This window comes from Notolepis coatsorum (genome assembly GCF_963971535.1).
Source record: "Notolepis coatsorum genome assembly, chromosome: 4".
Classification (NCBI taxonomy): domain Eukaryota; kingdom Metazoa; phylum Chordata; class Actinopteri; order Aulopiformes; family Paralepididae; genus Notolepis; species Notolepis coatsorum.
The window spans coordinates 53,955,865-53,970,453 of record NC_140168.1 but is presented as its reverse complement, the minus strand read 5'-3'; the positions used below and the strand labels follow the sequence as shown (position 1 = coordinate 53,970,453).

General features: G+C 46.6%; 1 protein-coding gene across 1 annotated transcript in view; it reads left to right on the top strand.

The window, feature by feature from the left end:
* The window catches only part of thsd7aa (thrombospondin, type I, domain containing 7Aa), a gene marked incomplete at its 5' end in the record, with an annotated part of 247,207 nt that overhangs the window by 145,697 nt on the left and 86,921 nt on the right, over nt 1-14,589 (top strand). Inside the window, 3 exon segments of the mRNA XM_084311946.1 lie at nt 446-449; nt 451-601; nt 14,542-14,589. The exon segment at nt 14,542-14,589 is cut by the window's right edge and continues 156 nt beyond it. Coding sequence (XP_084168072.1) covers nt 446-449; nt 451-601; nt 14,542-14,589 — 203 coding nt within the window.

Here is a 14,589-nt window from a genome sequence, read left to right as displayed (position 1 = left end):
TACCTTACCTGTAACCCCTCCCCTCATTGAAACCAATAGTATATCTGCTGCAGAGCCTCAGAGCTCCAATAGTGTATCTGCAGAGCCGCAGAGCCAGGAACAAGTCAGACACATTCTACAAACGTGGCTAATGTGAAATATATAAGCATATAAGTAAAACTAGATTTTAGGTCTGTGATGAAAAAGGTTTTTTTTGCGAGGCCCCCCTTCCCGCGAGGCCCTGTGCGACCGCACTGCTCGCACACCCCCTGAGGCGGCCCTGCACACACACACACACACACACACACACACACACACACACACACACACACACACACACACACACACACACACACACACACACACACACACACACACACATAAACACACACACATGGCTGCAGTTTACAACAGACCATTCTTCAAATATGACACTTGACACTTCTTTGACACTGTGTCTCTGCAGCCTCGCGACCGGTGGACAGTAATCTGTGTCTGGGCATCGCCCCCAACACCACCCAGCTTTGCCACATCACCTGTCCTGTGGAATGTGACGTATCCTCCTGGAGCGCCTGGGGGCCCTGCACCTTCGAGAACTGCCAAGACCAGGCAGCCAAGAAAGGTAGGTTGTTCTGACTTAGTCGTGTCATGTTAGTCTTAGTCTGTGTCACGTTAGTCTTAGTCGTGTCGCGTTAGTCTTAGTCCGTGTCACATTAGCCTTAGTCTGTGTCACGTCAGTCTTAATCGTGTCATGTTAGTCTTGGTCGTGTCCCGTTAGACTTAGTCGTGTCACGTTATTCTCAGTTGTGTCACGTTAGTCTTAGTCATGTTACGTTAGTCTTAGTCATGTCATGTTAGTCTTAGTCGTGTTACGTTAGTCTTAGTCATGTCATGTTAGTCTTAGTCGTGTTACGTTAGTCTTAGTCGTGTCATGTTAGTCTTAGTCGTGTTGTGTTAGTCTCAGTTGTGTCACGTTAGTCTTAGTCATGTTACGTTAGTCTTAGTCGTGTCATGTTAGTCTTAGTCGTGTCATGTTAGTCTTAGTCTGTGTCACGTCAGTCTTAATCGTGTCATGTTAGTCTTAGTCATGTTACGTTAGTCTTAGTCGTGTCATGTTAGTCTTAGTCATGTTACGTTAGTCTTAGTCGTGTCATGTTAGTCTTAGTCGTGTCATGTTAGTCTTAGTCGTGTTGTGTTAGTCTCAGTTGTGTCACGTTAGTCTTAGTCATGTTACGTTAGTCTTAGTCGTGTCATGTTAGTCTTTGTGGACAAATGTCGAATTGTATTCACTGTTGGAAATAGTACTGTATGACAGCTATCCAGTAATACATTTTATTGTTGCTCTACTATTAAGTGTCACCAGACCATGTTTTGAGCTTTGTGATGGGGTCCTCTCTCGAACTCCTTTGAATCTCTCATAAACAGGCGTAGTCGGAAGGATCTCGTTGGTGGGTTTTTATTTCCCGCCTCCCAAAAGTGCAGAAGTGATATAGTTTTACAAAAAAAAGGTGAAAAGTGAAAGTAACATAAAACAAAATACCCTATACTTACTATATCTAACAAAAGTGGAAAAAGAGAAAACAAATAAACAAAACACAATATACTTACTACTTAACACTACACAATGTCTACATACACAATATCCACTACTACTTCCACTTCAAGCAATACCAACACGTTGTTCAAAGGGATTCCGGTTACCTTCACTGTACCTTAACTTTTATTAATCCCCTTGGGGGAATTCGTCCTCTACATTTGACCCATCCTAACTATTTAGGAGCAGTGGGCAGCCACACACAGTACGGTGCCCGGGGACCAAGTCCAGTTGTAATGCCGGTACCTTGGTCAAGGGTAATGACAGGAAACCTAGCATGCATGTCTTTTGGTGTGGGAGGAAACCCACACAAACATGGGGAGAACATGCACACTCCACTCAGAAAGGCCCCCTGCTGGTCAAACTCCTACTGGGGTTTGAACCCAGGACCTTCTTGCTGTGAGGCAACAGTGTTCCACCGTGTCATCCGTTTTCAAGGAAATTGGGTAGCACTTTATAATAACACCCTGTTATAATACATTTATAAGGTATTTGTAGATAATGAACTAATCATGAACAAATCATTTATATACATTTGTAAATTACTATTAAATCATTTATAACTATATTTGTATAACATTTACAAATTAGTTACATTACTTATAACTCATTATCAAGATTGTTTGTACTTGATTTGTTCATCATTAAATAATGTTGTTTAATGTGTAGTAACAGATTTGTAGACGCTTTGAAAAATGGATATGAAAAAACGACTATACTGTACCTCCATTTATTTGTTCATGTTCAACAAATGATTTGTTAAGACATTCATAAAACATCTAAAATAATTTGCAGATGCTATTGTGTGCCATAATCTGAAGTGAAGCCTATTCATCATTAACAAATGTCTAATACAGTTAATTATTTGTTTACTTTTTCATCACCTGTTACAAATGTTGTCGACAGCTTTCGGATACACCCTTCTTTGTGACATCAAACAGTGACAGAATTAGGACTAAAGATAAATGCAATTTTATTAACATATAAAATACATGTGCATGACATATAGTGTAACATGGGGGGGCACTAGGACCCAGGAGTACCCTGGCCAGGTATTGAAGAGTATCTAGAGAGGAGACTTGACGTCACGTGTGATGATGACACGACACACAAGAGTAATAATTATTTGTATTTTCAGGCTATATTTTCAGGCTATACAGTCTGAAAATACAAATAATTATTACTCTTGTGTGTCGTGTCATCATCACATACCGCAATATACTGAGCACTGAGCACACATTAGGAACAAATGTAACGTTAGCGCCCACCACATCAAGTACGTCTACACAATATAAGAGTTGTTTGTAGGTCGGAAATGATGGAATAGATTTACAAACAAAAAAGGTGTTTAACCTGCTCATACCTTATTAAAAGCGTGGGGCAGGAGCAGCACGGATAACTTGGTTCTGCATGTATCGTGCTTCCATTCAAACAGACGGCAACACACGTGATGTCAAGTCTCACTCGCGTGAGACTTCCTCTCTAGATACTCTTCAATACCTGGCCAGGGTACTCCTGGGTCCTAGTGCCCCCCCATTTACACTATATGTCATGCACTGTATTTTATATGTTAATAAAATTGCATTTATCTTTAGTCCTAATTCTGTCACTGTTTGATGTCACAAAGAAGGGTGTATCCGAAAGCTGTCTACAACATTTGTAACAGGTGATGAAAAAGTAAACAAATAATTAACTGTATTAGACATTTGTTAATGATGAATAGGCTTCACTTCAGATTAGGGCACACAATAGCATCTGCAAATGATTTATAGATGTTTTATGAATGTCTTAACAAATCATTTGTTGAACATGAACAAATAAATGGAGATACAGTATAGTCGTTTTTTCATATCCATTTTTCAAAGCATCTACAAATGTGTTACTACACATTAAACAACATTATTTAATGATGAACAAATCAAGTACAAACAATGTTGATAATGAGTTATAAATAATGTAGAACTAATCTGTAAATGTTATACAAATATAGTTATAAATGATTTAATAATCATTTATGAATGTATATAAATGGTTTGTTCATGATTAGTTCATTATCCACTAATGCGTTATAAATACTTTGTAAATGTTATACAAATATAGTTATAAATTATTTAATAATAATTTATGAATGTATATAAATGGTTTGTTCATGATTAGTTCATTATCTACAAATACCTTATAAATGTATTATAACAGGGTGTTATTATAAAGTGCTACCGGAAATTGTTAGAGAATAGTTGCTGAAAACACATGGAAATACTGTGAACTATGTAGTACTGAATTGTGGAGTTAGACTGTTAAACAGTTTTTCACAATTTTATATATATATATATATATATAGAGAGAGAGAGAGAGAGAGAGAGAGAGAGAGAGAGAGAGAGAGAGAGAGAGAGAGAGAGAGAGAGAGAGAGAGAGAGAGAGAGAGAGAGAGAGAGAGAGAGAGAGAGAGAGAGAGAGATTTTTTGGGCCTGAAATTGTAGCTCGCTGACACACTGGAGCCATCCTTAGGGTAACCCCTCCCCATATAAAAACTAGAGCACATTAGCATGGTTCTCCCAGAATTCATAGTAGCTCCAAGCTAATTCTAACTGTTTCATGCATGTGAATGGAAAATACTAAAACAATTAGCACCATACTCCGGGAGGTATAGTTAAACAAGAACAAAGATTTGGGTGGTCTAACCTAGTTTGCTAGTTAGTCAATTAGTCAAGCTTTCTAACCAAGTAGGGTCCAGTGATTTGGTTATATATCGTATTTGCATCGCGTCCCGCTCTGAGCCTTACGAGATACTTCTATCTCCTGTGATACTTAATGTATCTCCCACGAATAAAAAACACATGCACCCCACCTGTATGGGGCCCCGCCCCTTACGGTGGCACCACCCATATAACCATGACTCTGGTCATGAAACACCCTTCCTCTGTTTTCGTCCCAGCGTATTGGATGCGTGCACCATACGAGACTAGCGGAATGAAAAGATTAAGGAAGATTAATAATGTTGGAAGCTTACCGGAGGTTGCTGGCCCCTGGCATCTTCGACGCATGTTTTTGGCGACACGACGGGCCTGTGTTGATGTTCCTCGTTTGATGACTGCACATCGAGGTTCAGCTGTACAAGGCTGGCTGTCGGGTCAGCTTGTACTCAGGTAGGCCCTGTGTCTTCAGGCATGGGTATTAGTGTTAGTAATGCTGGTTTGTTTTGTTAACACAACCATGTTGTGTGTTGGCGCCGGGGGCAGGATGGTTTGGTGAACGTTCTCTGCAGGGAACGGTTTCCAAGCTGTCTTGGGCGTGCTGCTAAAACATCTGAAGCTATGCTACATGCTATCGCTACTGCCGCATGCTATTACTACTGCTAATTGCTATGCTCTTTTAATGTCTCCGCCGTGAGATGTTGTCACTCTCCCGCCTCTTGCCCGGTTCATCAATGAAGGTCAGTCAGTAGCTGTTGTGGGGCTTTTTGAGTTCTATTTACCTTTTTCGGGTAAATGGGTTGACAACGGGGTAGGTCGTGGCTAGGTTCCTAGCCAGGTATTTTATCTTGTGTTCCGGCGGGGTTTTTTGAACGGTGTTCCCATCTGGGTTGGCGTCGGGTAGTGGGGCTATGGGTCCAGCCGACATGATAAACATGTTGCGTGTCTGTGCACAGGCAATTGTTGTCTTGGGTCCCACATTGCCTGGCGTTAGGCTGCAGTAGTATAAGGGCAGGGCCGCCTGGGAGAAATGTGAGGCCCTGTGCGTTTTTAGACGCGAGGCCCCCCACCTCCTGGGGCGGCCCTGTGTAGGGGGCTATTGTTTCGTTTTGTCACTCTGCTATGAGAAGGTCTGTCTTGCTACAGCTTTCTCTCCTCTCAAACCATTCATACTGACGGTCAATCGGTATACTGGGGGAGTAGTGCGGGGGGGGGGCTTTGTTTACCTTTTTTGGTAAATGGGCTAAACTAGGGCTGGTGTTCTGTTGTGACTATTTTGAATGAAGACGGGTCTGGTCCGTCTCCCCTTAAACTTTGTGTGTATGGGTTTGCTCATTCTACAGTTTTTTGTGGTTTAGCTCTTTTATTCATTTAACCCTTTCATGGTGCACACCACAGTGGAGGGTGCTGTTTGCAATCACCACTGGTGCTCCATGTTAACGTCAGTCCTTTGTTTTTGATATATTGAAACAATGCCCCGCCCGGCCGGCACCATGGGTGGGTCGGCCTGGCGAGTGGCTGGTGGGCTGTTAAGGCTTGTACCGCCACGGTATGGAATTGGCAACGATTAGAACTGTGTTCGAATTGCTGGTTTTTTCTATTAAAAAAATGGTGTCTGGTGGAGGGGCCTTGAGGGCCAGCCGACGTCGACACATCGCGCGAGGTTGTTGACGTTATTAGCTTTGACCCAGCCGCAAGCTATAACCGCTCAGGGTTCCCCTCTCCGCAGGGGATTTTGGTCTTCTGCTGGAGCGCGGGCGGTATTGTCCTAGGCCCTACACCGCCTCACACCGCGCAGCCAGAAGAAGAGAGAGCACGGCCTCGTCAGCGGCGATGACGGGGTCCTCGACAGGCGGCCATGTTTTTCCCCCCGCCAGAGGTATCCTGGGCGTTGATTCGACAGGTGTCCACAAGGCCGACAGCCTTGGCGGCCGAGGGATCGGCCATGTAGGATGGGTTCGGCTTGAACAAACAAGCCGTCACCGTCCTGCCGCGAGCAGCCCGCTCTCCGATCACTCCCTTTCCCAACACCAGCGGAAGAAGTGGGCTCTGATTGTTTCCTTTGGCTGCGGGCCGCGTGCCTTCGTTGATGCGCGGGCGGCCCCCCTTTTTTTCCGCTTCTCATGGGGACAGGGGCTGACACCCAGTTGATGGCTGAGCCTGGGTCTGTCCGTGAGAATGTTGTGCTGTCAAGCGGCTCCCACACCTTGAACTGTGTTGGTTGAGCCTGGTGTTACGTCTGTCAACTTAAGTGTTGTCAGCAGGGGGGCTCGAAACCTTTTGAGGCACACAGTGCGGGCTTCCCCGGCCTCGCCTTCACCAGGCCAGGTATCATGTTGGTGCCTCCCACTCCTGAAATATTGGCAAGTGGTCGCAGCTCACATGGTTTGGGGTGGTAGTAATATCACTGCAGGGCTACGGTGTGTAGGAACCCATGGGGGCCTTACACCTTGCATGTCCGGCTGCAGAACAACTCCTTCAGCATGTTCTGGAGGGGTGTTCAGTGGGGGGGCTTTTTTCATCGGAAGCCCCCCGTATCAGATCGGCCCTTTCTGTCGGGGTTCCCCCTTGGGTGCGATTGCCTCGTGGGTGTGTCAGGGTCAGGTGTTCCGACACGGAACGCGCTCCTCGCACGGTTCCGGGGTTGTCTACGCACAGCGGGGGGACCGGGCCAACTATCTACAGTTCCTGGCGGACCTGCGCCACGTGACGGCGGGTGCGTTGGGAGTGTCGTCACATATGACTACGGCAGTACCATATGTCGAGGTAGATGGAGAGAACGGTGAGGCGGGGACTTGTGTTTACACAACCCCACCCGTTTTCAGGTTTGGTACAGACCCTGTTGTCGGGGTCTCCAGCAGGGACAGCTCTGGTCAACGAGATCCAATCTCTGTGGACGAAGCAAGCCATCGTCGTGGCGTTCTCCTCCCGGTGTTCTCAGCCCGAGAAGTCGGGAGGGAGGGAGGGGTGTAAGACCCAGGCTGGACCTGTCCCATGGGAAGGTTCAGCATTTTTTGGATCGTCTCCTACCTGTTGAACACTGTCAGGTGGGGGTCTGGTTCTCCTCCATAGACCTGTAGGATGCGTATGCGCATCCCCGATCTTCCATCCTAGGGCTTACCTACGCTTCCTTTGCAGGGTTAGCGTATGAGTACCAGAGGCTGCCGTTCGGTTTTCTCTGGCTCCCCGCATCTTCACCAAGTGCGTGGAGGCCGCACTGGGGCCTCTGCGTCGTCCGGGGTTACGGAGTGTTCTGCCCTGATGACGTTCTGGTCCTTCGCGGTCAAGGTGGATCGTCAGGTCTCATACCAGGCAGGTCTCTACCAGCCTGGGGTTGCTGTAGACTGGATGTAGAGTATTCCTCTTCCCAGTCAACGGTTGGAGGGCTATGGGCATCCATCTCAGAGCGTGTTGTCAACCTAGGACGGTTACGGCGCTGTCTCACGTCGCATTTTCACCGACGCCTCCCTCGCTGGTGATGCGTCGGGCCAACGCAGTAGGGGGCAGCTGGCAAACCATGCTGCCCGGTCTGCGCTACGTTCAATGTGTTGGTGTTGAAAGCGGTCCTTCTGGTCCACAAATGGTGTTGATCAGGACGGACGATACGACGTCAGTGTCGTGTATCGACAGACAGGGAGGGGTACGCTCCCCCTGTCTGCACCAGGCGGCGGGCGGCTGGCTATGGGCGTCCTCCATCTGCGCGGCCTGAGGGCTCCCCACATCCCCGGCAGGGAGAATGTGGGTGCAGGTGTACTGTCGCGGGGCGGCCCTCATCCTGACGGGTGAGGATTGTGTCTGGACATGGCCAGGCAGGTCTGGGGCCGATGCCGTGCCGCCAGGGATTCTTCCCCATACATCTGTTAGGTCAGTTGTTGGGACGGGTACGTTGAGGGGCGCAGATTCTTGATCCTGATGGTGTTACCATCTGGAATGCGCATGCTCCCTCCACTGTCGCGCTTACGCGGGCAGATGACGTATGTTCCAAGTGTGGTGTAAGGCGGGGGGCCGGGACTCAGTCTCCTGCCCCCTGGATGCTGTCCTTGGTTACCTCCAGTCTCTCCTTGATAGACTGTCGGCTTCGACGGTGAGGGTATATGCAGCAGCTATATCCTCCTATCATGAGGGGTTTGAGGGGATGTCTTGTTCAGCCACCCTCTTGTGAAGCGTTTCCTGCTTGGCGCTCGACGCGTTAAGCCGGTGCAACGCTCCTTGGCTCCGACTTGGGATCTTCAATTGGTCCTCGGTCGGTTGTCCTTGGCCCCGTTTGAGCCGCTCGAGCAGGCGCCGTGGGGACAGCTGTCCTTCAGGACCGCGTTCCTTCTGGCTGTCACTTCCGCTAAACGCGTAGGTGAGCTCTGTGCTCTCTCGGTACGTCCAGAGTGCCTGTCTTTTCGGACCGATTGCGGTGTCACTCTGCGACCTGATCTTGCTTTCGTGCCTAAGAATATCCGGAGTTCCTTCCGCTCCCGGGATATTGTGGTTCAGGCGTTTCGTCCTCCTCCTCACACTAGTGAGTTAGATGCGGGCCTTCACCTGTCATGTCCAGTCCGTGCTTGGGGATTTACCTCAGCCGTACTCAGGATTTCAGGGTTACCGTCCAGTTTTTTGTCTGTTACGGTGGGGCTCGTGCTGGTAAGGCACTGTCGGAGCAGCGCCTGTCCCATTGGTTGTGCGAGGGTGTTACCCGCTGCTACACCTTGGCTGGGCAGGATCCCCCTGGGGGCGTCAGGGCGCACTCCACTCGTGGGGTGGCTGCCTCTGCCGCTCTCCTGGGTGGGGCCTCGGTGTAGGCCATCTATGCTGCAGCTTCATGGTCCTCCCCGGGCTCCTTTGTAAGGTTTTTCCTCATGGACATGACCGGGGGTTCTGTCTCCCAGGCGGTTCTGGGGTCTGTGGCCTTTCCTGCTTCCCGTCCTTTGGTCGGGTAGCAGGAGTGTATGGGTATGGGCCACAGTGTGTTGAGTCACACGTGGTTCCGCCTGTACGGTGTGTTCAAGGGGTTCTAGTTTCCCTCTTGTTCGCATTCAGGTGGAGTTGACTGCGCCCCCCCTTCATTAGGGAGGATGGGGTGACAGGGCTCCCCGCACCCCTTGATGTGGGCTTACGGGTCCTCAGGGGGTACATCTGTCGGGTCTCGCGCCCGCTCTTCCCCATTATCTCGTAAGGCTCAGAGCGGGACGCGATGCAAATACGATATATAACGATAGGTTATGTAGATAACCTAGTTATATTAGTATTGGCTGAGCGTCCCGCTCTGCGCGGCCCTGAGTTCCCTCTTGAGGGATCTTTTCCTGGGACGGGTTTTGGCGAGGAAGGGTGTTTCATGACCAGAGTCATGGTTATATGGGTGGTGCCACCGTAAGGGGCGGGGCCCCATACAGGTGGGGTGCATGTGTTTTTTATTCGTGGGAGATACATTAAGTATCACAGGAGATAGAAGTATCTCGTAAGGCTCAGAGCGGGACGCTCAGCCAATACTAATATAACTAGGTTATCTACATAACCTATCGTTTATAGCTAAATGTTTTAGTGATTGAATGGAAAAATAAAATGGCACTTGAGAGGAAAGGGAGCTGTCAATCAATCGTGATCTGACACCTCCCCCAAAATCCTGAGAAATAGTCTGAGCAGCCAGATGAGCTGTTTGTATAATAGTTATTAACATTTTGAATAGTTAAAAAAATAAAAGAAAACCCTTTGTGGTGAGCCAAACTCTTGAATACACTGGAATATGTGTTGTATGACATGTATATATTAAATTCCAAGACAAATTGCTTATGGGAGCCCACATACTGTATAGTTTCAGTAGAGCATGATGAAAAGCAAAAACCAAAAAATCTTCATTTTGACAAAAACATCACTTGTATGCAAATGATCAGCTACCGTCTGAAAATGATAGAAGTCATTCCATTTAAGTGGCTGAACGTTTGACTTATTGCTCTATTCACATCCCAAGCCGGCCGTACTGTCCTGAAATGAAATATTTGCATCAATCATCTTACTTCATTATTTACATACCAAGCACCATTGAACATCTTAACGGTATTGAGCCTGTTGAACACCACCAGCCCTAGTGGGAGCCATCTTTGTTTTGGGTTGAACTCATCCAAATCATTGAGTTATGACACTATTGACTGTTGCTATTGATTTTCTTTGCAATCTCTCCATGCTTGCGTGGCAGTACATTGAGTGGGTTACAGCCGTGGTCAAAACTCAATACATTTGGACAAACCAAGCCATCGTTACCGTCTCAGAAATGGATTCCCATAGGTAAATATGTGTTCTATCCAAAAAGTCAGAAACAAAGACAGAAACAGAAATGCAATTATTTAGAAAGATAGATTTCCACATAGACAGACAGATCTCCAGTCAGACAGATGTGCAGACATATATTGTATATATAGTATATTGATATATATATATAGTATAGTGGATGGTACAGGGTTAGTATAGTATAGTGGATGGTATAAGGTTAGTATAGTACAGTGGATGGTATAGGGTTAGTATAGTATAGTGGATGCTACAGGGTTAGTATAGTATATCGGATGGTATAAGGTTAGTATAGTATAGTGGATGGTATAAGGTTAGTATAGTATAGTGGATGGTATAGGGTTAGTATAGTATAGTGGATGGTATAGGGTTAGTAGTATAGTGGATGGTATAAGATTAGTATAGTGGATGCTACAGGGTTAGTATAGTATAGTGGATGGTATAAGGTTAGTATAATATAGTGGATGGTATAAGGTTAGTATAGTATAGTGGATGGTATAGGATTAGTATAGTGGATGGTATAGGGTTAATATAGTATAGTGGATGGTATAGGGTTAGTATAGTATAGTGGATGGTATAAGGTTAATATAGTATAGTGGATGGTATAGGGTTAGTATAGTATAGTGGATGGTATAAGGTTAGTATAGTATAGTGGATGCTACAGGGTCAGTATAGTATATCAGATGGTATAAGGTTAGTATAGTATAGTGGATGGTATAAGGTTAGTATAGTATAGTGGATGGTATTGGGTTAGTATAGTGGATGATAGAGGGTTAGTATAGTATAGTGGATGGTATAAGGTTAGTATAATATAGTGGATGGTATAGGATTAGTATAGTGGATGGTATAGGGTTAGTATAGTATAGTGGATGGTATGGGGTTAGTACAATATAGTGGATGCTACAGGGTTAGTATAATATAGTGGATGGTATAGGGTTAGTATAGTATAGTATGTATGGTATAGGGTTAGTATAATATAGTGGATGGTATAGGGTTAGTATAATATAGTGGATGCTACAGGGTTAGTATAGTATAGTGGCTGGTATATAGGTTGATCTTCGGGGTGGAGGACGTGTCAATGCAATTTCATTGTCTCTCCTTCATTGTTAGGTGGTATGTGACAGTCGGTGCTATAGTCCATCAGCAGGGTCTGACATGCTCGCTGGCTCAACCCTTAATTACCCCTGGAACAGCAGCCTCCTCCATGACTAATGCATATTGACTCTCCCCTAATGAAGCGCCACAAATGAAAGGGATGGCTGGAAAAATCTCCCCCATGCATCTTAATGATGGATTAATTCGCTCCCACTCGCCTGTTTGCTCGCCCTCCTCTCCTCTCCCTGTCTCCTATACTGTATGTCATGTACAAGCACACAGACACACTCGAGTGTGAGTGTGTGCGTGTGTGTGTGTGTGTGTGTGTGTGTGTGTGTACCCTGCCTCGCTGTCATTAAACCCGAGATATGTGGACTCAAACGCTTTCCTCGCCGGCACTAAATCTTTTTTTATCACTGGGACAGCGAGAGAAGAGCATCAGTAGGCTGTGATTTCGGTCGTGTTTAGTTCGCTGAACGTTTGTCACAGTTTGGAATGGCTGCCCACAGGAATGCAGATGGCATCCCATAATATGGGATGTGTTTTCAGTAATAAGAAACAGTGCTCTTAATGGGATGTCTGCTTCAGTTACCTCACTTCCTCTATCAGGGAATCATATATTATGGCTATATACTGTTAGGATTGGGGGTGCTAACTAAGGTGAGAACACAATTGCAGATCGGGAAGAGAGGAGGCAGAGACAGCAGGGTAACAGGGAATATAAATAGGCTTTACTTGGACGACGAAATAATACAAAACGGAACATACAAAGGCTCAGCCGAGCTGGCTCTAATACAAAACAACACTGAAGGACACGGGAAAACAAAGAGGTACAAAAACGGAATACATAAACTACTTACAACACTTAAGGACATGAAGCAAGGCACGGGAGAGGCACGACGGGCAAGGGAACACGGAGGAAAGTGAGGGTAACAAGGAGGGTACTGGAGACAATGACGCCACAAGGAAGTGATGACAAACCCACACTTAAATACCAACACTAATTACAACGATCAACACCTGGCAGGGCCAGGCCAAAACATAGAATCCCAAACTAGACACCAAAAGCAATACCAAACACAACAACCAGACAGGGAGACGACATCAAACAAAGACAGGGATGGCCCAAGATAATAAATAAGTAGAAATCAAGTCTATTATTTTGAACCATAACAAGATGGCCGCCTGCACCATCAGGCTACTCTGGCCACTAGAGGGAGGTAGGGGACCAATGTCAGGAGGGAGGAAATGTCCAATGTTATTCTCATAACCGGCCCAGCAAGGGCCGGGCCTGGGGACGTTACAATATACAGTATATTATGTATAGCTTGAGGTGTGGTCATGCAATATAAATTTGTTTAACAGAGTGCAGTACCAAACAGGGCTCTTTTGTCTAGAGGTCGCTGTTTGATGGCATTACAGATTCTGCCTTTAGTGCTGAGATGCGCCAATCGATACCACTTTTTCCAAATCTAAGCTGTAAACTTTAAGATACCAATCTGACCTGCAATCTACCGTAAAGGTAGTATAGGTTCCATTAATTTGGAGTTATTGAACAAAGATGATATATATAAATACAATCCTAGTTTCTCCTTTCGAGAGATCTCACATGTACCTGTGTGTGTCTCAAACAAGGACACACAGTGGCATCGATGGATGAACTGATCTTACACAAACTGCTCTGCATGTGAGCCGCCACTAGGGGCAGAGTGGCTAACCATGAGTGAGTGAGTTAGTGACACTACCGCTATAAAAGATAAAAAAGCAAGAGGTATCGTGTCGTCTTGCTTTGATTTATTATGCGATAGATGCAGGTCTCTGTCTTGGTATTTTATTAAAGAGGAAATTCCCCAACACCATTATCCTGGTTTAGCCTGCTATGATCCGCGATATTGGACACCAGTATTGGTTTTAGTGCGTTCCCATTGAGAAGCTTTACTAGCCTGGGTTCATAATGCCCTGTGGTGTCTTTTACACTGCATGGTCTCCATGCACAGGCTTCCTCCTGCACGGCGAGGCCACACTCCGACAGCGGCCCATCATCCCTCCCCACTGTCCATAATGGTAGATAGACAGTGAGTGATCCCTGATTAAATTGAATTCCCTGCACCCCTCGTCTCATCTTTCTTCTCTCTCTACCCCCCCCCCCCCCCTATATCTTGATAAAACCTCCACCTATGGGCCCCGGACGCATGGCGGTACACGTTTCAACTGACCTTCCTGATTAAATAAAGGGGGGGGGGGGGGGGGTGGAGGGGAGAGTTGAGAAATAATGGAGAAAGGAGAGATTCAGTCATCTCCACCTTAGTGCTGGAGGCCCCTCCTACAGCGCTCCTCCCTTATCGAGCCTGAGCAGCAGCGGCAGCCGCGCCGTGGATTAGGGGAGGGCAGATGACCTTGGCTGGGCAGGAGTTACCCACCCCCCATCCTTTTCTTGGGCCTTTAGTCATTCCCCTAACCCCTGTGCCCTTCAGCAGAAGACTAGCCTCAACAGGAGAGCAAAGAAGAAACTCCCGGTCGTGTTAATGGATCGGCGCATACATTAGTCACATCGGATCAAACCCCGGCGTAATGAGGGAGAGAACCATAATGTTCATTACGTGGGAAGCGGTGATTTCCCTCAACTTTCAGGGGTATAGTCTAATGGGCTGTCAGTCCTGTTAAACGCAACATTACGGGGGTTCATCATCAAAGCCACGCTGGGACTGCGGAGCGGAGATAATGTGCTTTGAAAGTTGCACGTCAGATTCCGTTCAAATGAAGGAGAAACGCGAGTTCTTTGCTCTATGGGTTGCAGAGGGGTTGCTAAGGTTTGATGAGTGTTGTGGTGGTGGTGGAGACGAGGGCGGTTGGTGGGGGGGGTAATGTTCAATACTTCATTAGGTTCCCTCTTCGCTCCCCTCAACACAGGGTTCAAGCTGAGGAAGAGGAAGATCGCCAACGAGCCGACGGGGGGCA